Consider the following 27698-nt stretch of genomic DNA (forward strand, 5'->3'; position numbering starts at 1 on the left):
ATTACTTATTTCTTTTGATTAACAAGAAATGTCATGCCATGCAGTAAGAAGAAATTGACCATGGATTTATAAGCTAAAGATTTAAAGATACACAATTATACATACATAAGGGTCGGGTGGGTACTATCTTTGCGTCATCTGAGGCTCAAGGCCCAGTAGCTGTGCTTTTAGCAGTTCATGTTCATGGCGCATCCTCTCTAGACGGGCCTCAACCATAAGCATCTCATCTTTTAGGTGGTGAACCCTCTTTTCCAGCCACGCTACATCAGCTGCCTTGTTTTCAATGCCACCAGTGATGCCCTTCATGTAGTCCACTTGAGAGATGACATGGACTTGAGGAGCTCTAGTTAGTAGTACAACTATGCTCAGCTGTAATAAAAAAGGGGAAAAAGAAGGAAGAAATATAAGTCAAATTATTAATGAACCACATTGAACCGAAGTAGCAAGCTAGGATTAGATTGAGGATGAGTTTGAAGACAATCAGATGGAAATACATTTAGGGAAATATTGGCAAAAGATGAACTACAATTTTCTGAAGCAAGCTCTAGACGATAATGAATAGGTAGCCAAAAAAAAAAAGGCAACGAAAAATTAAAAATAAGGAACATCATTGGTGTGGAAGGTGCTCTATTACTTTTTAAGCTGCATTATTTTGTATCACACATGCAGCAAGGTTGGAACCCTTCTAATGGGTGAAAGTAGGTCATTACAAACCACAATGACATTGTCCAGTATTTTAATACAACCAGCAATGGATTTAATAGAGAAATAGAAATATAGAGAAGAACAGTACTCAAAGGCCTGATAATAGCCCCATTTCATGTCAGTATTCACCGCCCAACATAAATGACACACCTCAATCTAAAGTTAAGACTGTCCAATTTCATCTCAAACTCTATTTCAGATTTCAGGTTGTTAGAAAAACCAATCATAGTTGTCAAGGCATCGCCTAGGCGACACCTAGCCTTGGGCACCTAGGTCTCCTTGCGACCAAGCCCCCTCCAACACCTTGGGGTTCCTAGATTCTGTGATCACTATGTAATCGATAAGATAAGATCTAGGTGAGCTTAGACCATTGCATTCCTGCTTATAATGATATATTTATGTAGGAGATATACAAGATAGGAATAGGGATCTTTGAGCTGATACAACGTGAGAGCTTTTCTGGACTCTCGGCCACGAATATCAAATCATCCATCATTTGTTCTCCTGTTTCACCACTTTTCTTAAAACTGCTTGGCACTAATCATCCTTCTAGGGTACTAATTTGCAATATATGACCCCAAGAGGTTTTCTAGACATTAATGGACATGAATCCCAAATGCTCCATTTTCTTCTCCTGTTTTGCTAATTTCCTTGAAAAATGCTTGGCTCTAATCATCCTTCTAGAATACTTTAGTTTTACGTATTACAATTTGTGCAATTACTCACTTCCAAAGTATCCTAATATGGCTCCTATGCTTCCCAAAGCTGGTGCAAGTAGTACTTCCTTGCGCTTCCAACACAGTGTTTCTATTTCGCATTCTCTTATTGCTAATAATCTTTTCGAAGTGCTCAGTTAACAATGATAATCCATCATATTCCAAGCTTTTCTGTAACCAAACATGAGTTCCATCCAGTAATAAGCCCGTCATTATGTCCATCCCTTCGATTTCCTCCCATCAGTTAACAGTGACAATCCATCATATTCCAAGCTTTTCTGTAACCAAACTTGAGTTCCATCCAGTAATAAGCCCGTCATTATCCATCCCTTCGATTTCATCCCCCCCCCCCCCCCACCTTTTTTTATAAAGCAATCCAATCTCATTGCTACATATGAAGTTCACCCAAACTGCCAGTCTCTGCAGTATTCATTTAAATACTTTCTGAAAGTAGCTCAAAGCCTCGTATCCTTCACCAAGACTCCACAATCCTCACCCTCAATTCATAATACATCCACCACACATATGCAAGTAAAACTGCAAGTATCATACAACTACCTATGTATTTTATTTGTTGAAAGAAAAGAATGTATACCTGCATCAGAAGAAGAATCAAAACAGAGGTAGTGAATAGGACTAGAGGAAAGTGGCCTTGACTTTTCAAATATGAACATAATGTTGCCAATGACTCTTTAAATAATGTTGTGCCACTTGAGCTTCCTTGCAGCAGACTTTGAAATTGTGTATCACCATCTTTAGAATCAGACTCTTCAGTATGTTTGCTCACATCATGTAACCCTTCCGAAGGTGCTTCAGTTTCTGTGTGCCTTTCCAATTGGGAATCATTTTGAGTTGTGTTAGAATCAGGACAGGGCTCTGCATAAAGAAAATAAATAGCAGACAGAATATGAGAAGCAATTATTAACTTACACCCAATAAAAATGAGCATTACCATAACATATTTTAGCATAATGAATTTTCAACAAACGTACCATCTAGTTTTGCAACAGTTTTCTGCTTTAGCCTTTCATTTGCCTGAAACAGATTCAATTGGAAAATTTAATGTATAAACTTAATATACCAAAAAAGTCAGATGCGTCAGATAAGGTCAAAGAGGTACAGTTTTTATCCAAACTGAATACGCTTCTCGGCACTCTGCAATAGTAGACTGCTCTATTTTCCCTGCAAAAATGTTTGCCCACTTTGTAGTAAGTATCGTATCCAAGTTTCACGAGCAACATATATTGTATTGGAGTTTCAAATACATATATTGCAAATACATACCAACAAGAATTCAAACACAAACTTTGAATCTGTCAGAAAATATGGAAACTTATCTTACTAGCCAATTTGCTAGAAGGATAAAAGAAACACCCCAATCTCCTGTTTGCTTCCAATATAAGAATAGCCAAGTTAACTTTGCCTCATTTTGTCCAAAAAAGAAAAATAACAAGCAGGATGCACCTCTACGGACTTCATTGGCACTCAAAATTTTGTAGACAAGATGTCCACATAACCAGCCAACCGTTTTATTTTTTTATGTATCAGTCTAATCTAACATACCAAGTAGCAGAATAAAGCATTTAAAATTTCTTGAAACAATCAACTCTGCTTGAAGAACAGGATACAAAGAAGGGAAAGCACCCACCCAATACATAAGAGTGTATTATTGAGATAGGCCACCAAATTGGACGTGTGGCCTATCCAGGGAACTCACCACCTACTCAATGGTCAAAATGACCAAAGAATCACTGCTATGCGGCAAAAAAGAGGTGACATAGGTGGAAAGGCCTCCACCTCTGTTTGAGGTGTTTTATTAGCCCTTTATTTAGGGGCCATTGTTTAGAGCAATGGTAAAAGGTTCTGGCTGCTAGGTTAAATGCCCGGGTTTAAGTCTTGAGGGAGGCCACTTTGAGCAACAATGCCAAAGGTTAATACCAACTCCAAACTCAACCCTCCCAAGACCCGCACTGGGTCATGACCCTTTTCTATATAAGCTAAGAGATTTTCAAAATCACATTATAGGGAAAAGTCCGTACACATTGCTAGTGTGTATGGCTCACACTTCCAAACTCTCCCTCTCCTTGGTGTGTGGACCTCCCTAGGGCTGTCAAAAAAGCCTGGTTAGCCCGAGCCTGCCCTAAGCCCGGACCGGGCCTGGGATGAAAATTTTCAGGCCTGATGCCAGGCCGGGCCGGGCCTGGGTTGGGTCTTGGGCTGAAGCCAAGCCCGGCCCGGCACTACCCTACCTATGCAGACAATAAATTTATTATATTAACATATAAAATGTCATGCTTTTTTTTTAACTGTCTACATTCACCACTGACCACCTTTTTTTAATCACACCAACCAAGTCTATCTTTACTTTTACATTTTTGAATATACATTGTTGGCTTTCAAGGTTTGAGAATAAGCAGGTGAATGGCGTTTCCCTCTCTCTCCCCCCTCTCATCCAAATGGCAATATATAGGGGCTGCCATGGTCAACTAGGGCCAGCTCAGCCTTGATCAGGGTCAATCAGGGCTGAACTGGCCAAGCCCAGCCCAATCAGCGTCAATCATGGTCAATCAGGGCCGGACTGGGTTGGGCCTGGGCCGAGATATCCCAGCCCGACCTAGGGTGGGGGTGGAGCTGGGCCTGGGCCTGGGCTAAGATAAGAGACTATAGGGTTGGGCTCGGGTTTTAAAAAACCGAGCCCATTGACACCCCTAGGCCTCCCTGTATACGAACTGTGTGGCGCTCACTAGGACAACATAGGTAATATTTTGGTGAATCATATACCCGTTATGGAACTTGAATGGTAAATCTGTGAGATGGAGATCATTCTGTAAGATTTCTTGATGGTGATGGTGATGGCAATGATGACCATAGCTTAAGATGAGATATTCATCTGAATAAGTATTCATAATTCTGCTAAAGCACTTCAAAATTATTATTACCCCCACCACAAAACGATGTGATGTAACGTGGTTCATTGGTTCATGAATATTAATTATCAACTAAGACACCTAGAAAAAGTAAGAGGGCAAAATGAGAACTAGCCATACCTTTCCACATTGTCTTCTTAGAAAATGGTACATGAATATATACACGCAGAACGCAAGAATTCTTTCCTTTATTACCATCTCTCTCCACATCCCAAAGCCCCTGAGATTAGTAGAATACCAACAATTTGTCAAAACATAAAATCTTTTAATGAGGTTTGATTTTCACTTACATCACCAAATTGTACAGACCCATAAGATGATGATTAGGAATAAGACGACTATGCATTATCAATTCAAGCATTGTAATTAAATTCCACTCCTACCCTAGCAGTGCACATAAAGACAGGAAAATAAAAAATCTCAGTTAAATGAAGGCTAGAATAGAACTCCATGATAATGCATTTTATGTTCAATCCTTGCAAAGGCTGGGTCCTGATCTCCAAAACCCATGGCAGGATACTACAAAAAGAAGATATCACACAACCATAGAAGAGCGAACAAAGAATCACATGCACAGATGCACTGTTTATTAGATCACCCGAGAACAAAACCAAATAAGAAGGTGAGTTCCAGCTCTCAGAACAATGGAGAAATTTTTCTATTCTCCCCAACCCATGCTTCTAACCATCAAATTACATAACCGTCTTCTGTACCATGCCACTGGTCTATTCTGATAATATTTCCTTGCTGAATGTATAACATTTGCACATCCAACCAAACTAGTGCAATCCACCAAGGATAGTTACGTCCTTCTCGATTTAACATTTTGCACAAATGGCATTATTGGCCTATTAAGGCACAGAAAAATCCCATGAACATATTACATTTACAGTATTTGTCTACAAAAGAAAAGGCACAGTAGCACCTCTTCTCATAAGGAACGCATCACTAATAGCCATACTATGGTCCATATGGGAGGAGAGAAGTGCTCTTTTGTTTTGGGATAATTCTTTTATTGGAGGTCAAGGTCAATAGAAGATTATAGGGTGCAAGTGGCACATTGGGCTATGGCTGATCCATTCTTTAGAGACATTCCATCATGTTTTTCTTCACCAATTGGGATAATGTGATCAGTTCCAACATCCCGAGCAATCTAAGAGTTTATGCTTGATCACCCCCAATCAGAATGGTGAAATTGAAGTTTGACTGATCTTCTTTTGTTAATGGACCTTCGGGTGTTTCCGGGGTTCGTATTAGAGCAAGCATAGGAGATGTTTTGGGAGCATATTCAGGACAGATTGGAGTAAGGAATTCTGTAAGAGCTGAATTTCTATTTCTCCAATTTAGGATGGAGTAAGCGTCGAGAAAGGGTCTCGCTAAATCACAGTGGAAGTAGACACGGCGACTACCATAGCTTGGTGGCTACTAGTAAGGATGATCATTGGCATGTAATTAAAGTATTACACACATAAAGCACATTGCTTATTCGCAGTTGAATAGATCATTCCCCTGGAAGTCAAGGACAAAAAATGATACAGAGGACTTGTTGGCCAGGCAAGGAGTTAATAACCCCAAAGTGTCATTTGGGTTCTCCCTTCCTTTGGTAGATTACTCTGATCTTGTAGTCAGATATGTAATCTTTTCTTCTTTGTAATATTTTGGGATGCTTTGCGCTGATTGTATCGGGATTTGCAGTCCATCTCATTTTCTTAGCAGTAGAGTTTGTTAAATATTATTAAAAAAAAAAAAAAAATCAATTCTGTATTCTGTCACAGCTCATAAATTATATTTGCACAATATTAAAGGGGAAGGGGGTGCAGCAGTACTTCACAAATCAATATCCAACCATAAAATTATTAAAATACTTGAAAACGGATTGGGACAGCAAAAAATTGTAGTCGCAAATAAAACATTAATATTTGGGCTAAATATGTAATACCTCAACACGGAAACAATCCCCATAAGGTACGTCACTGATTTCTTGCGAAGTTTCAACAACTAAATGACTGGCATAAATGAAAGTTAAAAAAGTCAAAAGGTTAACCATTATTCAACAATGAAATTTTATGAAAAAAGCAAAGTGCCACATTGTTAATCAATGACACACCTTCCAAAAGTATAAAGGATCACACAATTAATTCATGCAGAAATGAAGAAAATCAAGTACAACCAAATACCAAAGGAACATCTGATGCAGAATGATAGAAAATTGAGACATTTGGTTTCCAGATGTACATGCTTCTTAATTATCTGGTTGTATTGATTGGTGTCCCCTCTTCTCTCCTTTTAAAAAAGTAACACAATTTTGTCTCTTCTTTTCTTTTGGAAGAGAATCTTGAAGTTTAATAAATTTCTTTTCTTCCCTGAAACAATTTTCTTGCACCTGAATACTAGAAATATGCCAGCCCAGATTGTCAATGCTTCCCTGTCCATCTCCGCTGAAACTGATGCACACAAATCTAAGGTATCCAGCACCCACATTAATCCCTCAAAGAACAAGCAGCCGCTAACAACTTTAACAACCACCACCAACCAATCAGCCATACTGCCATAGACAAGCAGACCAAGTTCAACGGCCAAGGGCGCCACATATGCATGCTACCCACCTATGCTCCTAATGTTTACATATTGACAAGGGAACTGGCCAACTGGGCACAATTCCGATGGAAAATCATCTTGTTGCTGTTGCAGCAAGCTGAGTCTGCAATAATGCAATTACAGCCAGCGCCAGATGCCAGCACCCTCCAAGGCAGCTGCTTTACCCTCTCCTCCCTACCTTCCAGTTCGGCTCCCCTTTCCTTCATGGTGCATTATCCCTAGCTCACCATCAACACCACTATAATGAGTGCAACCCCAGCCCATGGCTGATTGCAGGCAGCAAGTCTAGAATCTCACATTAGAACTCCCTTTTCTTAGGGCATATTCAGTTAATAAATATCAAAAAAAAAAAATATCCAGTTCAAAGCTCAAAATGGTTCCAGGTCCAAATTGGAAATTTCTTAACATACAATCAAAGCTGCCTTAATTTGTTGTCCCTGTACTGCCTTAGTAATCAATGCAAAGTCAAGATAACCTTTGCATGACAAGTAATCCAGCAAACTGAAAGAAGTACAAGCAATTACCTCTAATATAAGATCATATAAGATGCCCTACTTTCGAAGAACCTTAGCATCAAAAAGTGCAAAATTTTCTATAAAGGCAAAGAGAGAAATATTATAAACCTGTCCTTGTAGATGCGAAATTTCTGGAGCTGCTGGCAGTTACTATATCTTGCACCTTAAATCCAAAGTTGAAAAATTAAACCCATGACTGGTGTAACTCAAACCAGTGTGGAAACTAGATAAATTAAACTATATCAATGAAAATGCAGATTGTTGTGGAATAACATAGGTACAATCCCATACCAAAATACAATTTGATCGGGTGTTGAAATGACACATCACGAGTGTGTCCAAATTGTTCATGCTCAGACCACGAAGTGCACCTAAATCCTGGAAACAGAAGGCTATTACACACATTGATAACCAAATTTATAGTAGTACGAAATGACAGTTGTGGAAAATATAACAGTTCAGCCATCATGGCAATGGACAGTGGGCCACAATGAATAGAACCTTATTCAACAAAATCACAACTGATATGATGAGGTTCATGGCATTATGATGACTTACCTTTGTCTCCACAATTTTTATGAAACGACTCAGTAAACTCAACAGCATCATCTGACAAGAAAAAACGGAAGAAATCCTCTACCTGAACCTGTTGGTCAAATATTGATCATATAAAGAAATTCAACTTCTTTTTTGGGACGTCAATATTAGATAAGAAAAATCAGTAAATACAGTTACCCTAGTGGAACTATTCAATATAATAAGTCCACAACAACAACAAAGAAGGGAACATTACTGGAAACTTTGATTCGGCGACCATTGTGTAATTTGCAGGTACTGCACAAAGAATGGATACAATTCAAACAATATATGCGAGTTGAATTAAAGTTATACATACTTAGTTATACTATTAAGTATCCAATTTTGATGCCTAACCAATTGATAAGAGTCATGATTCAAGAATAAAAAAAGGAGTCAACTAACTCTCAGGGGCATCAGCATCCTCAAGCTTCAGTTTCAAAGGTTCTCCAGAAGACAAACACTCAGTATTTACAACTGGTTTAGCTTCTTCTCCATTCTCCTCCGCCTCTGAGAACCTTGTTGATGAACTAATATCAACTTCTTCGTTGGATAAAAGCATATAATCTTCCGAAATATGAGAACCCTTATTCCTGATTCAATCACATGCAGTAAAAATTAACTAAAATCCAAAGAAACTAATCAGATTCATAAAATGTCATCATTTGTGCAGATTCATAAAATGTTATCATTTGTGCTTTGTAGAAGATTATTGCACAGCATATACCTTTCTGACGATTGGAGGTCGCTAACTGGTTGCTTGAAATCTTTTTCAACTATAACAAGCATATTGTCTTGACGGCCAGACTCAGATTTTGAATCCTGATGTAAGAAAGATTTATAAAAAAACTACCAATAAAACATGTAATCAAGCGAATACAGCCAGAAAAATGAAATAATGGACAAATATTTTAACACCTCTGGCCCAATAATTTTTGGTGAGTAATGCAGTTCATTTCTATAACTTAATGATGACAAGCAAATTTAATTAGAAAAGATTCCTGATTCAGCCTAGTGATTTACCCATATTATGGACAGTAAAATTGCAAATGTATAATCTTAATCCATTCATACTTTTACTTCTTTCACAAATTAGGATTACAAATTAAAATTGAGTGAGTACCAAATATGAAATAAATGCACAAAGAATAATGGGATTTCTGGTTTCAGATTGTTTATATTCATAAGGATTAGGACAGTTTGTACCGAGGAAAGTCAATGTTCTGTATTAAGACTGGAAGAGTTGAGTATCTTCACATCCAAATTTGTCTTTAAAATCAAGGATTATGAATGTTACTCTTAGAAAAATTTGCCTGCTTCTTAAGTGCAAGTGACAATAAAAATTCTATTAGCAGTTGTTTGACAAAAAGGGTGCTAAAAAAATAAAAAATAAAAAACCTATACTTAGGAGTTAGACATCGTCCAATGTCTCCAGAAACTCGTTAACGTGATAGACAACTCCTCCATGTCTATTTATCTAATTCAACTCTTGGCAGATATTGAATTTCTCCAATGTTATTTAAAGCATTTATCTAAAACCACCTGATATGGACTTCCCATGGTATTTCACCTGCCTTCCTTTTCAATCTATTTATATTTGATCAGGGAGCATAAGTCTGTTAATTTTATATTTTAGCATTCAAATAACTAGTACGATCTGACCAAGAAAATTTCAGTCTTGCTGAGATTTCTATCAAAATAAATATGATTATCCGCTACTTCTTGGATCAATAATGGAAAATGTTAAGCATGGTAGTCTAGTGGTCTCGGTTTATGTTAGTACAGGATATATTTGTGTGGGGTTATTTTGGGTATTGTCATATGACTTAAGTAGGTCGGTGGATTGTAAGCTGCTGCTTGCTTTATTTTCTGTATAAATATAGGCCTCATCCCACAGTTTGAGTAGGTTGTTCACAACTCAAACTGTGGGCAGTATTTCTCTCCTTTTTTATCTCTATTGATCTCTCTTATCCTACTTTCTTTTCTGTTTCTTCTTCTCTATTGCTACTGCTGGTCCTTAATGCCTTTATATAGTCAAAAGGTCAGAGCACTAAGATCCAGTGGTTAATCATATTTTTTTCTCTTTTGAGAGTCCTCCTTAGTATTCTCCATTGTGTTCAACAGAAACCAATGCTGCAAGTAATTCATCTAAAATCCTAGTTAATGATATAATGAAGAACTAGAGTTTCCTATTTCTTTGAAGTCTTGTCTACATCAACAACTGCTGGACTGCTACAACCGAGTAGAAAAAGGAAACTGATCTTTCATTATACAAGAGGAATAAATAAAATAAATAAATAAAAACTAAGACCCATTAAAGTCTTCTAGAATAGGCTGGTTGATTCCTCGTGTCTTACTCCACAGCTAGCTGCCAAAACAAACTAGAAGAATCTGGAAATTCTTCCTATAGGTTGGAGAAATCTTCCTTGTTGCCCAAGATTTTGAATTAAGATGAAAAACCTTCTCAAACTGAAATCAATAGAGGGAAAATTAGGCCCTACAGCTTGGGCAGACTAGACCAGCCTAGGACCAGTCTAGAGGGCTAGTTGGTCAAGCCTTATTACGGCTGTACTTCATACCAGTAAATCGATCTACATCAAGTATAAACAATTATTGTCAAACAAAAAGAAAGAATATAGAACTACATTATTGAAGAGAAACTGCTTAGGATAGTTCTTTATGCCCTCACACCACCCCCTTCCTTCTCCTCACCACCCACCCAAAAAAAAAAAAAAAAATTATGACCATCCTTGAGTTAAATAAATAATTTCTGTGTGACCTTTGTTGCAATTCAAGAAATATATGAAAAAGCAGATATATACCTGACGATCTAAGGCCACTTTACCACCGTTACCATGTTGCGCCCATCCATCAAAAATGAGTTTATAAGCTTCATCACGGGAGAGAAAGGATGCAAAGAAGTGCTGCCAAATTTAAAAAATAAAAAAATAAAAAATGAAACAGCACATTTTAGCAAAGGTTTTTAGTTTGAAAAATAAAAGATATCCACTTCAACCAAGAAACAAGAAAATGATGCAGGTGACAATCAAGATGAGTTCTTTTTATATCACTAATAAACTAAAATATGGTGCGGAAAAGTATCACAGTTGCAGCTTACCCTTTTTTCCCCAGCCACAATTTCTATCGCATTAGGGAAGATTGCTGCAGTCTTTGCTTTGCGTACACAAGTGACCTCATTGAAAGGGATGATTTTCTGCACTTTGAAACAATTTTTAACACAACCTTCAAGATTTAAATATTAACTAACACAGAGAAACACAGACAAATTTTGAATTTATATGACTGAAAATGTTTCAGCTGAAGTGTGTCCTCCAATAAAATTTAGCGAAGCAACATTTATCAACCTCTGCCATGTTTTGACTATAAGTTGGTCAGTTGTGCAATATCTGTTACCATGTAATTTGTGAGATTTCCTGGTATTGGGTAGTTGCCAGATAATTTTTGGCCCATCTCACCAGGATTATGGTTTATTCAAAATCTACCCTATATCATTGTTCTCCTAATTCAAACCAGGAAGATCTTCATTTGTGTTACCTCTTTCGATATTTTTCTGCTAACTGGATATTACATCATGAATTGGATTTTCTAATCAATTCAAGAGTCAATTTTAAGCAACAACATTGGCGTTAATAAACCAAGTAGTGCATTGAAATGATAACAATTATATAAACTGCCTTATAAAAAGAAATTAAGAAAACAAAATATGTTATGCCACAACCATATAATCTCTTAGAATTTTAGTATTATATTTTCACACATATACAAAGAAAAAAAAAAGTTACAAAGAGAAGATGAATTCTTAATGCTGAAGAAATTGCAACTTGAACATTCTCATATATGTTCTTCCAGTACCAAATTAAGGTGCCCCTTGAACAACAACTGCCTAGCGCAGTTGGTGAGCTATGGTGTGCAAAAAACCCATGCTCACTAGGAAGTCTCGAGTTCGAGTCTCCTAGCTGTTACCTACTTCCCCCCCTACCTATCAAAAAAAAAAAGGTGCCCCTTGAAAAACTACCAAATAGTTATGCCTTAATTATTTATTTTAATAAAGGAATTGCAGCGGGGGTAAGGCTGTGTATAGTATGACCCTCCCAGACCCCGCAATGGCAGGAGCCTCATGCACTGGGTACGCCGTTTTTTTAATAAATGAATTGCAGCAATTTATTATGCCTTGAATTTGGTCCAATTTGTAAATATTTTTCCGTATTTATAGCTGAATACCTTAGCATGACTTGTCGGGACTAGTCAAGCCGAAGGCCTGGATACTCGTCATTAGCAAAAAAAAATAAAAAATAATACTGTCTAGTTCAACTCCCCACCATGGATTTTCTTGCTAAAGAGTTTTCCTTAAGTTAGACCATCACTAACACAACCACCAAGTCCTATCTGTCATATGTTTTGCCCTACCTCCTAATATTTTTTGTGGTTCATCCATCAATCTTATTTCTCTGTAATGTTTTTGTTGTCCTAATTATCATACATTGAAAAAGAGAGGGTAAAAATTATCTCAAGCTTAAAGTTAATTTGCATAACTGCAGAAATTGTATATACTGATGAAAAGAGAATCGAATACAATGTAGGATTTAAAATAATAAAATTATGGTAATAAGTTAAACAAAGTACCTTCGTCTCAAATCCAAATATGTTGGAATAAAAGCAAATATGGTGAACAAATAAGTACATATGACCCTGCAATCCAAATTGTAGGGTTAGGAAAACAAAAAGAAGCTGCACCTTAAAGTAATCATACTAATATTCATGATCCCTAGTGCATAATACCCCATTCTTGTCTTGAACTCAAAAAGATATCGGTATATATGATGTAGATCAATGGAAGTTGAAGAGAAAAAAGAACCAGCAAACGTTAGCCCTATTAAGCTCCCACTGCTGAAGGTTGGATAGCTGCTCGATTGAACTGGTGCTTAAAGGTGTGAGTGTGCTCCTCCACCCGATAACTCCCAAATTCTGGTATGTATCGATGGCTTTCCCACTCCTTTTAGCTATGCGGTTGAACCGGGTTTGAGAACCTTCTCTCATAGATTCCCTTCACCAAGTCATCGCCAGCAATCACCTCTTATCCCTTCTTGTCAAAGGGCGAGTTCCTTTCTTGTCCTGCCTCAAAACTTTCTTTCTTCTAATGGGAGTTTTACTCTCCCACGGCAAGGTTTTACACATAGGCCTCAAGCCCCATCAAGATAGCCCATCTTTGGACTTTGGGCCCCATATGGACTAGCAATGTAATCCATGGAACCACACTTAAAGCAACTTGTGGTATACGTGTTAAGCCCAACTAGTGGGCCAGGGTTGGGCCCATTAATGGTCTCTTTTATTGACTTTCATGGTGGACTTTAAGAAGATCTTCTTTATATTTGAATCTATCTTTTAGAGTAGCTAATATGTAGATTTTATTTAGCATTCAGTTTCAATGTTGATGTAACTAGAAGTTAGGGAATATATTAGGCTAGCATCTACCCCAATTGGTTGCTATTTTGTAGGAGATCCCCTCTCCACACAAGGGGGCTTGATTGAAGCTATTGATAAAAAAGGGGGGTTGTACTACAGCACCCCACGATTTTGAGTATTGAAGAAAAAGCTTGGTTACTTGCTGTAAGAGACAGTTATGGCAAGAGACTAACAAAGGCCATAGGTGAGAGACCTTTGGTCATATATGTTGGGTCCTGACTGACATTGAGAGGGGTGAATTAGCGTGTCAAATTATTTTTCTTTTTCCAACTGTACCCCTAATTTAGCAATCACTGTTGGCACTTTAACAGATACATACTCAATCTATCGATGCTGCTTAAACCTGGCAATGTGTACTACTAACATTCTCACTGCTGCACAGAGCTTACTCACATAAACAATATTGCCGCACAGAGCTGTCTCACTCCTGTATTGCTATCAAGAGCTGTCTCACAACCCCTACACTGCAATCATGGTCTCACGCATACATAGTCGTATGCACATCCACACTGCACTGCCAAGCAGCTAAGCCTACCAGATATGCACACACATATTGTACCAACTACTCCAATACACGAAGCACATATGCATAGAACCAACACAGAAAATACGTGCTTCGGTAAGTTGCCTACATGCACTGAGTAATGCCCATTGTCGGGCTCAACATCTATTCAAATACTAACTTTTACTGTACCCACGGCCAAGGGAATGCATTCCCAGTTTCCACCCTTAATGTACAAATGCTAGGTCTTCACCCTTGTTTTTCCTAGAATGATCTAAGAGGCCGTACCCACAGCAATTAGGTTTAGGTAGTGAGTGGGTGAGATGCCAAGGGAAGTGTGAGATACTGGACCCAACCTATCCCCCTTCCCCATCTATCTTATCCTTCCCCTTCTCTACTTTTCTGTTTATTTCTTTATCTTTAATTTATGTTACTAGTTTCCTGCAACATCATCAAATCTGGATTTCTTGACAGTAAGTTTCTTGGAGATCGTATCAGCTATTAGAATATCGATACTACTGTAGGGTTGATTCTTACCTAGATCTAGCTCCTACATTAATGGGCCCGGGTTGGCCCCATTAAGGGTCCCTTCTATTGGCTGGCATTAGAGTATTTTAAGTAGATTTTATTTTATATTTCTATTTTTGTAAGTAACTAAAAGGTAGATAGTATTTAGTATTCAGTTTATATTTTGATGTAACTAGAAGTTAGGGAGTGTAGGACATCTTCCCCCCCACCCACCCCCCCGCAAAAAAAAAAAAATTTGAGTATTGAAGAAAAAGCTTGGTTGTTTGTTGCTGTGAGAGACAGTCAAGCTGAGAGACCATGGGTTAGTGAGAAACTGACCAAGGCCATAGGTGAGACACCTTGGTCATATCCCCTTTCTTCTATTCTATCCTTCTTCTTCTTAGTTTCTAATTTTCTTAATCCTGCAATAAAGTTCCAACAGAGAGTTATCATGCCATCAATATACCCTGTTGTTGCTGCTGTTTTGTTGCTTGAAGAGTACTCCATTGATCCCTCCACAGCAGCTGAGTTTGAAAACTCTTGCAGTTCCCTATTTGGAAGTTTTCTGGGATGCAACTTCAAAAGCAGGTAATCAATCATCTAACAATTCTAACCTTTGGATTACTGGGCTCCAACTTCAAAAGCAGGTAATCCATCATCAAATGATTCTAACCTTTGGATTACAGGGCTGCAACTTCAAAAGCAGGTAATCAATCATCCAACGATTCTAACCCTTGGATTACTGTAGTACTTTAAGGGTTCCAAGAGGTGGACAGATACTTCCTTCGACCTGGTTTAGAACCTGAACCTGTTACGTGATAAAGGAGTTCTTGGTGGTTGCTAATTTTTTCATATGGACTTGAATCATATGCTACTGGAGAACAGGAGAATCCAGCCATTGGATTGAGGGGAATTTTTAAAGTTGTTTACTGTCCATTCTACATGGCACCAACTGGAACTTTAATATACTCTGTCCATTGGATTAGTGTACACTGATGATTGCTAATTTGCACCCAAGTTTCTGATTATGTGTTCTGTTCTTCTCAGATATCTGACCACAGGTTTTGGCTGAATTTTATAAATGTTGATGTCCTTATGGATTGATGAATATGCAATTGTTTTCATGTCATTCTACCATGTGGAAGATGAGATGCGGTGTTGACACTAAATCTGGGAACTAGTTTCCATTTCAGTCCTTTGCTCATGGTTGAAATCTAACAATTGGATCATCCTCTTACTTTAGGGGATGAAAGTACTACTAGTTGCCTATATGTGATACGATTTTGGGGTTAATCAGAGTTCTAGACTGTGGGTTAATAGTGATGTTACCTTGCAAGTTTTGAGCCCTACAATTCTGCTATGGGATGGAATCTAAAACCTCATCAAGGATACCTTTATTCCACCGATATCACCTCTGAAAACCATAGTTGTCACGGCGTCAAATCGATCCAAGGCGGTGGAGGGGTGGCTAATCGATTTGGCGATGAATCGCCTATTATGGCGTTGCCATGGCGGTCAAATCGCCCATGTGTTATTTTTATTTTCCCTTTTTTCTACAGTTATTTAGTATGCTATTTTTTTTATTTCTGCTATTTTCTAAAGTTATTTAGCATGCTACAAGTCTACAATATATACCCTATAACATATAAAACCAACATTAAACAACATCAAATCATCAAAAATCAACATAGCCCTATCAAAATCACCCTACATTTTACAAAAAATCGACCGCCTAGTGAATTAGGCGTGACCTGGCGTCCATGGCGGTGGCGTAGAGACGCCTATCAGCCAATGGCGACCGCCATTTATGAGTCACGTAAATCGTAGCACTGCCATGAACTTCTTTTTCAGCCAGGACGCCAAATCGCCGCCTTGGCGACGCCTAGGCGACGCCATGACAACTATGCTGAAAACTATATAACTATGAAACTTAAATATGAACTATTCACGTTAAGAATAGAAAGCAGACAACAATAAAAATTATTAAATCAAACCACCAAAAAGGAGTTGAATTGCAAATAAGCAATTGTAACTGTTAAATAGATCAAGGTTCACCTGAATAAGGAAATTGTCCTGCAAAGCACAGTTGAAGTCTTGAACAAGGACCTATACACAAGAAAAGGCAAAGGAATATCATTCTGTTAGCAGCACATCACCAAGAAGATACATCAAAATGAAAACCTCTTCCCTCCCAAGGTTCTGTCTGGTTTCTAGTTATGGGAAGAGAAGTGAAATCAGTTTTAACAAGATGAAAAATTTTGTATTCATGATTTTTTTACTGCATTAAACTCTTAATAAATATGGTAATCATAATTTTGAAATGGAATCCTTAGCTTCCTTCTTGAAACCAAGGAATTTGGTTGCAAAACGTAATAACATTTAAGAACCAGATTCAGAATGTTTTGGAGTTAGTTACACAATAATGTTAGGTAATGATTATAAAAGTTTCCATATGGCTTTGATTTCATTTCATTTCCCTTGCAACCAGATAGATCCTAAGGGGAAATGTCGAGATTTTATTTATTTTTTTATTTTTTCAGCTTTATGTAGCCCTCCTTGAAGTATAATAGTATGATTTATGACATTCGAATAAAGAATAATAAAATAGTATCAACAGAAAGTACATGAGCCTAGGGGTGGCATTATCCAACACAAATACAAACACAAACATAAGCCTTAGATCTTAGTTTGGGTTCAAGCTCAATTCAGGTCACAAAAAATTGACAAGGAGCCAAAAAAAAAATATAGATTTCATGTTGAAACTGCCAACCCAGTAACAACCTGTGTAACCATATTATTAGCATTTTTTTCCTAGTTTTATCACTTTCCATAAAATTAAATGCCATTTCCTCTCAGCCCAAGCATGATCCATTCTTCAAACTGTTGTGTGATGTTTTACTCGGATCAATCATCAATAGATACTTTTTCATGTTATGTTTAGGTTGAATCATTTTAAATGTTATAATATTCTTGTCATGTCCAAGCTGAGTCATTTCTAATGTTATATAGGCCTTGACACACCTGAAACTGACAATAGAATCCATCACCACCGCTGTGTGATCAACAAAAAGGTATTTGTCATCTCTTTCAAAGAAGGGAGCTTCATACATGTCATGCATGATGATTCCAAACAAGACTTCATCCGCCTGTGTAATCTTAGGATGTTGAGACTGATTGGATTATAAGAAGCTTTTTATGTATTTTATCAAATAGTTAAAACCATTGAAATGATGTTAAGGATTCAGCACTAATTGAACATTTTTGTGGAGATGCACTAAAACCTGGACTCAAATAGTGGACTGGAATCACAATGTCCTTCATAATTGAAATTCAGTTCCTGGTCACCAATAAATTTCCCTTGATGATATCTAGTCTTTTACATCAGTCTGAACTTCTTCAAGAATTATTTGACCACCTTAATTGATATTGTTATCGAACATTCAAATTGGAGCTCCCACACTCCATGTAAGATTATAAATGGCCAAAGGCATTGAAAAACTTTTCAATTTCCTAACTCAGACCATATAATAGACGAAAATTGCATATAATTCCATTATAAAAACATAATTATTGTTATATTTGTTTTACTAATCCTTTTGATTTTCTTATTCTGCAACTTTGACAAGGAAGATATAATTTTATCTGGTTGGTGCACCAGCTCCTCCCCTCCCTGAGATGTCCTAATCTCTTCCCTCTCCTCCCCTCCCCCTCCCCCTCCGGTGCCTCACTCCCTCGGAATCCTCTGTTCGCTTCTCCCCTCCCTGGTTCCTTCTCCCTGCTACAGCTTCCTCCCCCCCCCCATCCGCCATGTTGCCGCTCTAACACCTTGTATCTCTCATCTTCGTCACTCCTCTTCATCCTTCCCTCCCTCCCTCCCCACCCCCCCAAAAAAAAAAATCATGGTCCTCTTGCCTTACCTCCTCTTCTTCCTTCCCTAAGGAAGACCTCTCCCTCCATTTCGTCCCTCCCTCCACTCTCGGTGACAAGCGTATTGGCAGGTATCTCGCGGCCTCCTTCAACTCCGAGATCTCTAATTGGCGGTTCTGTTTGGTTGGTCACTTCTTGGGCAGCCGTCCCCACTTCCCAATCGTTAAACGATCCCTTGAAAACCAATGGAAGGCCTCCGGTCAATTAGACTTCCACTTACTAAACAATTGCATCTACCTTTTCAACTTCTCCATGGATATTGATATGCGCAAAGCACTGGAAGGTGGTCCATAGCATGTGAGAAACAAACCCATTTTCCTTCGTCAATGGAACCAAACATGCAACTCCACAAGCTTGATTACAGCTCCATTCCCCCATGGATCTCCTTGCCCAACATTCCATTGTATCTATGGTGCCAAAAGGGCCTAAGTTTGAGGCACTCCTCTCTTTATAGATATCAGAACTAGGAGAATGCAATGTGTGGAAGTTTCAGCTAAAAGACCTCCTCCTACCTCTGTCCTCCTCAAAGACGATGAAGGGGTCTCAACTCACCAAGAAGTGTGCTATGATTGGGCTACTCCCCACTATGTCAATTGCAAGGTTTTCGGCCACCGAACCGCTGATTGTCTGAAAACCGGATGAAACCATGAACTACCCACTGCATACCATTTTAGCATCCTCCGCCACCCCAACTCACTCCCCTTCCACCACTCCCCTGACATCGATGCCCATCACCACTCTACCTCAAATACCTCCACCAACACAACCACTCTGCACCACACTTCTCCTTCCTTCAACTACCTTCAGAAACCCTAGCCGGGGCCAGAGAACAAGCAGAAATCACCGCCTGAAGCACCGCCAGAAAGGGTCTCCTTCACCACGGCGACATCGCACTCTTATCCTGAGACATGCTACTGCCTCCCCTGCTCATCGTACGAACCCCTGCTGGCCAAAAAGCAGCGGGTTCCCCTCATCTCGACCTCCCTGCCTCTGCCGACGCCTGCCATTGCACGTCGCCTGGTCATCTTTCCTCTCGATCAAGTGATGTTTTATGTCTCATGCCATTCATAGAAAATTACACAAAGCTCACTACTAATCTTTACCCACTATGAATCCTCTTTTACTCCAATCTTCCTGGATATGGTCAAAAAGATAGATAATCTTTCTTTCTTTTTTCTTTTTTTTTGGTAAAAAAAAAGATAGATAATCAGTGACACATTACATTGCAATGTTTTTTTTGGTTCACAAACGATATGATAAATGCAAAGGACATACTATAAAAACAAGTGAAGCATCAAAACCCATCCTCAACTTTAAAAACTCGAGAGGAACAAGCAAGAGTTATTCTTTTCATTGACGAAGTCATATGTGTTATATGCTCTATTTATCTGAGACTTCAAATGCATCTGAATTTTAGTAGCTAAAGGATGATTGAAGTCCAACTTTAGAATTTCACTTTCCAACAAATACAATTAGAAAAGGAACAGCCACATCCAACCAGTTCCCTTAATCTTATTTCTTCCACAATTTGTAAGTGAACGAAAATAAAGTGTCCCAAAATTAGGAACTAAAGAAAATAATACCCACTTTTTCCACAAAAGAACAGCTATGAAGTGGATAGACAGTGAAGAAGCTTGTTGACAAAAAAAAAAAATCAGATTGGAAATTACTGAAGGACAGCACCCGTCAATTAACTGAATATGATCATAAAATCACAAAAAGGCAATTTTTCTAGCCTGGCTTAACAAAAGGACACAAGTAGAGTAACCCAAATCGGAATTCTGACAAACATCCAATTTAAAAGTTCATTTAGGAATTCAACATTCCCAAGCAAGAATCCGACAAACACATCAAAGGATAGCTATACATGCCAAGACTTCAATTCATTAATGGGAGCGAGTGTTTCTGCTAAACAAATTTCCAAACAAACAGATAAAATTTCCTTTTACAATACTTAAAGAAGAAAATCAATCGGAAGCAACCGTTATAATTATGAGTTGAAGAGATGATCAATCATTCCAGAAAGTTCAAAGCCTGATGACACTTACTTCTTCAGGTGGAAGATGAAACAGTTGCCGATACTCTTCACTTCTCACCGCCGCCTGGATCGAAATGTACTACACAAAAAAATTAAACAGAATTCAAGACTAAAATCCAACGAAAGACCTCCTTTTTTTAATCATTCTACACTCACAAACAGGGGGGGGGGGGGGGGGAACGAGAGAGCCTGCGACTTTTACTACAATTAACAATAAATGAAACCCCAAAATAGAAAAAACTGGGAAAATATCATAGCTAAGAACAATCCAAAGCACCTGATTATCGACATCTTTCTGGTTACCGACAGACAAATCAGACTGCTCGTCACGATCAGTTTGATCACCGTTTCCCGAAAAACTGACATCGGAGCCGGATTCTGAAGCCGGTTTGGAAGGCAAGGGAGAAGGGATAGAGTCCATGGACTGAGGAATTTCAATCTTCTCCTGGTTAGCAAAGACAACGGCCATGGCAGTGAAGTAGAAGAGAGGGAGAGAGGGGTTTGGGTAGTTGGTGATCCTCAGAGAGGCGTGGCGAGGCGTGGCGTGGCGTGGCGTGGCGTGGCGTGGCGTGGCGTGAAGTTGAAGAGAGCGATAGAGTCGGTTTTAACTTGTAAAAGTTCTAACTTCTTCGATTTTGATACCATTATGTGAAGATCTGGAAACTGGTTAGTAATGTAAAGAGTCTTAAGACCGCAAGGGGAACGGAGGATTCATCTACTCTTGTCTGTTGCAGCCTTTCTCAATTTTTTCCTAATAGGACTTTGAATGCGACATTTCAACTCCCAGTCCACACCATTGCAAGTTTGCAACGCCCATTGCCTTACCACACGTGCGGCAAAAGCCCTATAAATCTGTTGACAGTGCTAGGGCACTTACAGATGGTCTACCCTACTGTGGCAGTAGACGACTAAACAGTCAATTTCGGCATCATAAAATCTAAATGGGTATTCCGTATTCCCTCTGGTTTTTACCCCTTCAAAAAAAAAAAAAAAAAAAAAAAGGGGAATCTTTCCCACCATGACTCATAATAGGAGAGAGAAAACCCGCCGTTGGAGAGGATCTGAATCCCCCTCAACCCATGGACCATGATGAGAATTCGGATCCTCCCCAGCCCAAGGCAACTAGAGAGTGAAAAAGGAAGAATAAGGAGAGAGAGAAACACACAAAACTGTCACTAGATCCTATCGTTTGACTTTATCCCAAGCCTTGGAGTTTTCGAATGAATATAGAGCCTCCAAGAGTTAGCATTGTTAATTGAGAATTAAGGGAAAAAGGACGCTACGAGAGCCTAAACATCGGGTGACGTAAAAAGACATCCATGTCCTCTATGGTCTATTGCCTTGACACACTCTTTCATTGATTCACATGCTAGCATAGTAGCCATGCAACCAATAGCAATCTTTCTCTCAGGTATAGTTTTAAACATTGGATCGATCAAACCAGTATGATCTCAAGATGTCCCAATAGTAGGGGTAAATCCATCAGATACTAATTTGGCCTCCATATTAGTGTCAGTTGAGACTAGAGATGTAAGTGGATAGTCAAAATCCAAATTTGAATCCGCATCCAATCCATTTACAGATTAGAAAGATTGATGAAATATAAATTGTATTCAATGGGACAAGAAGGTCGAGATTACACAAGTCAAAGATTAAAAGGATTTGTCAAAAAATGTCCAAATCCAATCAATCACATTCGATCCAGATCCTATCCATTTACATCCCACTTGATACCGATCGCTGAGTTTTAAACCTTAGCTCGCCGGAATTAATTACCAATAAGAGAGGCCCAAGTGAGGTTGGCTTGACACATCACACAAACTCTACCCCCCAAAAACCCTATACACAGAGAGAGGGAAATTGGACGTTGGGATTCTTGGGAAATTATTATATATGGAGGGGACAACGAATACCAGCTGTAATGCATGCTAAACAAAGCCTAAATATAAAACCCCCTTTTTGGAATTTTCCTCCCTTTGATTCAATCAAATTATACTTTCTTCAACCTACATCTCTCATAAGAGGATTAGATCCCCAACTCTCTCATTCTTCAGAGTCACTCTATTATTTAGAGAATTTATTTGTAGCTACAGTACCCAGAGATACTTCCCTCTTTTCCCTTCCCCAACAGCCTCTTATTTCTTCATAAAGTATAGAACGATTCACAAGTTTTAAAATGTTGTCTTCAGCCAAGAGATAAGAACCTCAACGCTAATTTCATGAAAAGAGAGAGCCATTATGAACAATAAAGCAGATACAGAGCGAAAATTGAACCCAGTTATGGAATACATTCATCCATGGACAGAAATGCTACCCACACTCCCCATTATGAAATACAATCAAATGCAGCATGAAATTGCTGCAAGCCACGATAACACCACCCAGCATTAGAAATCATGCATTTGCTCAAGTGATAAAATAGGGTTTCACAGCATCTCCTTCATTTATTTTCCATGAAATAGTTTAACATATCAGTGGCTCAGTGCCCTCCCTAAGAAGTGAACAGGTAGACAGATTCTGACAAGCTTCAATGGCCATTATTGATACAAAGAGCTGGATGCATGAACCCTATTCTATTCACCTTTGTATACTGGCTTCCGCTTCTCAGCAAATGCCGCCAAGCCTTCCAAGCGATCTTGTGTGTTCAGAAGCTTCTCATAACACTCCTCTTCCAATTCCAAAGCTGAAGGCAACTCTATGTCGATTCCCCCATCAATAGCACGTTTTGCCATCCTAATTGCCAATGGACCCTGTGAAAGATGATATGTGGAACCAATTGTTAGTGTTCACATAAAAATACAACTGACGGCTCCTATGCAGCAAACAGGTCAAACACTAACTTTGAGTGCAAGGTTGCCCTCTAAATCCTGAATTTAGGTATCTCAGTGTAAAGTGAAGAATGGAAGGGTTCTTTAATCATTGGGAACCCATCTCATACGATCAGTGTACACTGCTTCCACTCTTACAAGATTTAAATTTATGCATTTATGTATCTTAGTAGCAATGCACGGCTTAAACAACTGTCAGACCTTGAAATCGACCACCGGCTCATCGAACTGTGTTAGGGATTTTGGGTGAATTCTCCTACCTAATTGAGAGACATCATGTCCAGAGATGAACAGACTGACAATGTTCAAAATCAAGTGATACTTCTGGAAGAAAAATGAAAAGCATTGAAGGTCCTGAGACCACACTGTCTAAACCATCCACTTGTTAGGCCAAACCTAAGATAGGTGATAGGTCTCAAGCCAAGTATCTCACAGCACTCGATAGTGTTAAAAGTACAACTAGTACTTAACACAAGTTCCCTATTGATCTGATAGCAGACAATGCTCAGAGGGCATTTCATGCCATATCTTCCCCAGGTCAGCATCTTTTAAAGGGAAGGGAAGAGAAATCAAATCAAACTGGCCCGGGCTGGGCTGAGTTTTGAAAAGCCAGATCCAGCCCATGGTCCCTAGGGGTCAGCCCAGGCACGGCCATCCTGGGTTTGGGGCAGGTCTGGCTTGACCCAACTTTCGTCATTTTTATGTTGTCTTTTTAACAAAAAATGGGAAAAAATATTTTTACCCTACAAATATTGGCAACATTTTTACCCTAAATATTTATATGTCTAATATATCAACACAAACATGCATATTAAATTTATATTATGATACTTAATCCATGACCTCAGCTCAGGCCCCGACCCAGATTGACCCCTAAAGATTACCTTCTGATTTATATCTCGAGCAATTTCAAGAGCCCTCTGATAAGCCCCGCCAGCAGGAACACAACAATTGACAAGACCTGTCTCAGATTGCACCTTCATCGTTCATGATATAGCCAATGATTAAATAGCACAGTTTTGGACTCATGGAACTAATCATACCCGTTGAAATCGCATCTCTGCCATTAATCTTCCGACCAGTGAATATGAGTTCCTTTGCAACTGATATTCCAACTAGCCTAGGAAGCCGTTGAGTCCCACCAGCACTGCAGATAACCAGATATGCGTGAGAGGACGATGACTTCAGCATGAATGCTTCCAACAGAATATAATCATAACTCAAGAAATTGAAGAAACCATATAGGAGTCCAATAATACCATTCTCATCTTCAAGAAAATCAAAACGTCCCTTGTAAGTTACAAGAGCTCATAGAGCACCAGTTTTGAAAAGCCAACGAACCTAAGAATTGAGAATCAATGCATAACTAAATGCATATAAAAATTGACAAATAAACTCACCAAAAGAAAAGCTAAAAGCATATAGCCTATGAATCACAATCAATGGGCAGGGCATTAGATCATGACTAAATATTACATTCCACTGTACTGAGGCATCTGCCAATATGATGAGAAGACTCAATTGGGATATTACTAGTTAATTTTCAAACAGTTCCTGGGAAAACCAACATACTTTTCCAAACTTTGGTGAAAAATTGAGTACATACCCAGGTATTATAGCAAGTCCGGTCTCTGGCATGGAAAATACTGCCTCTTCTCCTATCGACCTCAAAAGTTAGCTATCAGCCCATACTAACAGATACAAATCCAACAGATTTTTTTTTTCCTTAATAAATCCAGTATAGTTGAAAGGAAATACTGTTCAATCAAGGGATACCACATATTCGTAGATCACATGAAAGTGCCATTTCCAGTCCTCCGCCTAGTGCTGCTCCTTCAATTACGGCAATTGTAGGAACATGAAGTGCCTGAACACAACAGAATGGCCAAAAGCGATCAAGTATCAGGAAAAAAAACATGTGAAAGAAACATAGAGTTGAAGCCACTAATATTGAGATATACCGGAAGTCCTAGAAATATGCATTTGCATATATCTGTGTGAGACTAGAGCTGATTGGAGGGCAAGGATCCTTGTAGCTAATCCCATTTAGTTGGGAATTGGGATAAGGCTGAGTTGTTGTTGTTGTCCTTGTTGTACATATCTGTGTGAGAGTGTGTGTTGCTTCTATGTGTGTGTGTGTGAAAGAGAGAGAGAGAGAGAGAGAGAGAGAGAGAGAGAGAGAGAAAGAGCATACTTAAGGGAATAAAAAATGACACTGGCATCAAATGAGACCATGGTTTCAACAATTGGTATTGGATTGACAAATCCTTATCAATACCAATCTCAAATCATAGACAGTATCCATCCAAAATGATCCATCCTTTAGTACCAATCTTTAAATCCTTCCCCTTCCCCCTACCCCCTACCCCTGGAAAAAGCTATTCCATTCTTGTGAAGGATACCTATTTTTATAACTGTGTGGATCCCACTGCACAGGAAGATATGATCAGTATGTTGTGAATGATTGTGCAGTGCTGGCACTTCCCAGAGCGAAAGTTTGACCTGACATGTCTTGGCTTGCAAGGTGACTCACCAAGTCACCCGTATTGAAGTCAGACAAGGAATACCGAGTCCAGGTTTTCCAACTAGGAAGACAAACATAAGAAAAAAATTTTCCAATAATTGGTTCATGCTTACCTTTATTTGCAATTTCCCCCCCCCCACTCCCACCCCAGAAAATATTTGCAAGAGAGAGAGAGAGAAGCACATAGACATAAAATTCCATGTAGAGCTAACCTCTAGGGATGAGAATGTTGATCGCAAAGAGTTGACAAAGAACTGGACCTCAGATGCATTCATCGTCTTGCGTTCCTGCCAATTTCACATAAAACACTCGAAGACAGGGCTAAGAAAAAGACAAGAAATAAATAAACAACTCCATATTTACAATGCAAATACGGTTCTATGACTGGTATTGTAAAAGACACTCGAAGACAGGGTTAAGAAAAAGACAAGAAATAAATAAACAACTCCATATTTACAATGCAAATACGGTTCAAATTCCATACTGACCTCATGTCCAATGTGCCATATCAAAAGTCTAGTCAGTTTTCCAGTACTGAGATTTTTTCATTCACTTTTGTATTAGTCTCTCCAAAGGAGATCTGACACAAGAGTACACTTCCTAGATAGGGAGCTAGAACACACCCTGGTCGCATCGCTCTTGCGCCAGCGCGGGGGGCCAATGAGAGGCGCATAGGGCATCAACAAAGGGTGTTTTTTTTTGGGGGGGGTGTTTCATAGGGGTGGGGGCATCATTTCGAGCATTCATTTCCCCTAAATTGTTTTGATAATCATTACCAAAAAAGAAAGAGGAACAAAGAGCCCCTAAATAAAAGAGAAGGAAACAAACAATACAGAATAGCAATACATACAAACCAAAACCCAATCCTCAAGGAGAGGGGAGGAAGAAGAGAATTGCAGAAGGGAGAGAGGCAAACCCCAAGACACAACAATATGCATATTCCTTGGGGAATCAACACAGCGAGAGGAGACCTTAGACAGCTTGCTCCTTACATCAAAGGAGATGGAGTCCCAAATCTGCTGGAACGATCTGGAACTTGAGGACCATTTTCAGAGATTACGCTCCATCCATATATGCTTGATAATGACACCAAAGGTAAGTTTTCCCACCACATCACACAACAAATTACCGGTAAAGGACATATCCACCCAAAACCATTCCCACATGAATGGAAGTGAATGGAAGAATCCATCGTCTCCTTGGCCAACATTTGCCAGGAGCCCCTTGCAAAAAGAAGAGGAAAAGGGGCACACAAAAAGAGGTGGTCCACATCTTCTATAGGGTTCCAGCAGAGACAGCAGGAAGGAGAAACAGAATCTGACAATGAATCAAAAAAGACTGCATTGGAAGGCAGTTGGAGAGGGCCCGCCGAATAGTGAAGTTGTGACGAGGGATGTGGCTCTTGAGCCAGACTAACTTGCGCCAAGGGGACGAGGGGCCACAAGATCTGATGAAGTCCCAAGCCACTTTGGAGCTGAATAGGCTCGAAATGGAGACCAAACTACATTATCTCCTCAACCATGAGGCCTTCTGGCCTAATGGCTCAGTTCTGTTTACAGTTGCTAATTTCTCCATAACAATGGTTTATTTCAGTTTTGGAATCTATTTCTGAACATTTCAATAAAAAAAAAAAAGTTCAAATAAACAACAAATTAAAAACCAAATCCATTAGATTTGACAGAGAAAATATTTTTTTGGGGGAAAATAATAAATTATATTACAAAGGAGAGGAAAGAATATGCAAGGCTGTAAACAGGGAAAAGAAAAGAACCAAAGAGGAGGGAGAAGGGGGGCAGAACACCAAGCCCAGGGGCACCCAAACAATCAAGGGGCTTTTTTTTTTTTGGGGGG

At 39.0% G+C, this 27698-nt stretch overlaps 2 protein-coding genes across 2 annotated transcripts; both read right to left on the reverse strand.

The window, feature by feature from the left end:
* Window positions 1-44: 44 nt before the first annotated feature.
* LOC122063395 (protein VASCULAR ASSOCIATED DEATH 1, chloroplastic) lies at window positions 45-21248 on the reverse strand. The gene is made up of 18 exons (XM_042627105.1): window positions 20773-21248; window positions 20506-20574; window positions 16586-16636; window positions 12682-12747; window positions 11156-11251; window positions 10860-10961; window positions 8765-8859; window positions 8443-8630; window positions 8255-8295; window positions 8020-8107; window positions 7753-7839; window positions 7570-7624; window positions 6288-6354; window positions 4469-4568; window positions 2542-2603; window positions 2414-2456; window positions 2017-2297; window positions 45-369 (listed from the first exon to the last, which is right to left on the reverse strand). The coding sequence occupies exons 1-18, from the start codon at window positions 20962-20964 to the stop codon at window positions 124-126; spliced, it is 1929 nt and encodes a 642-aa protein (XP_042483039.1). The 5' UTR covers window positions 20965-21248; the 3' UTR covers window positions 45-123.
* Window positions 21249-22879: 1631 nt separating this feature from the next.
* On the reverse strand, window positions 22880-26134 carry LOC122063390 (probable enoyl-CoA hydratase 2, mitochondrial; the record flags this gene model as incomplete). Its single annotated transcript, XM_042627101.1, is given in 6 exon segments — window positions 22880-23245; window positions 24208-24284; window positions 24367-24470; window positions 24930-24981; window positions 25100-25190; window positions 26060-26134. Coding segments are annotated over 6 exon segments (576 nt in total), but the record flags the coding sequence as incomplete, so codon positions are not given.
* Window positions 26135-27698: the final 1564 nt, after the last annotated feature.

The sequence above is a fragment of the Macadamia integrifolia genome, unplaced genomic scaffold (assembly GCF_013358625.1).
Source record: "Macadamia integrifolia cultivar HAES 741 unplaced genomic scaffold, SCU_Mint_v3 scaffold1306, whole genome shotgun sequence".
In the NCBI taxonomy this organism is placed as follows: domain Eukaryota; kingdom Viridiplantae; phylum Streptophyta; class Magnoliopsida; order Proteales; family Proteaceae; genus Macadamia; species Macadamia integrifolia.

Bases quoted from the DNA above. Each gene is read 5' to 3' on its own strand.
- LOC122063395 (XM_042627105.1), bottom strand. From the start codon at position 20,964: ATGGCCGTTGTCTTTGCTAACCAGGAGAAGATTGAAATTCCTCAGTCC. The intron at 2,298-2,413 runs GTACGTTTGTTG...TTCTTTATGCAG, and splicing joins AACTGTTGCAAAACTAGATG to AGCCCTGTCCTGATTCTAAC. The intron at 370-2,016 runs GTATACATTCTT...TTTTTATTACAG, and splicing joins TGATTCTTCTTCTGATGCAG to CTGAGCATAGTTGTACTACT.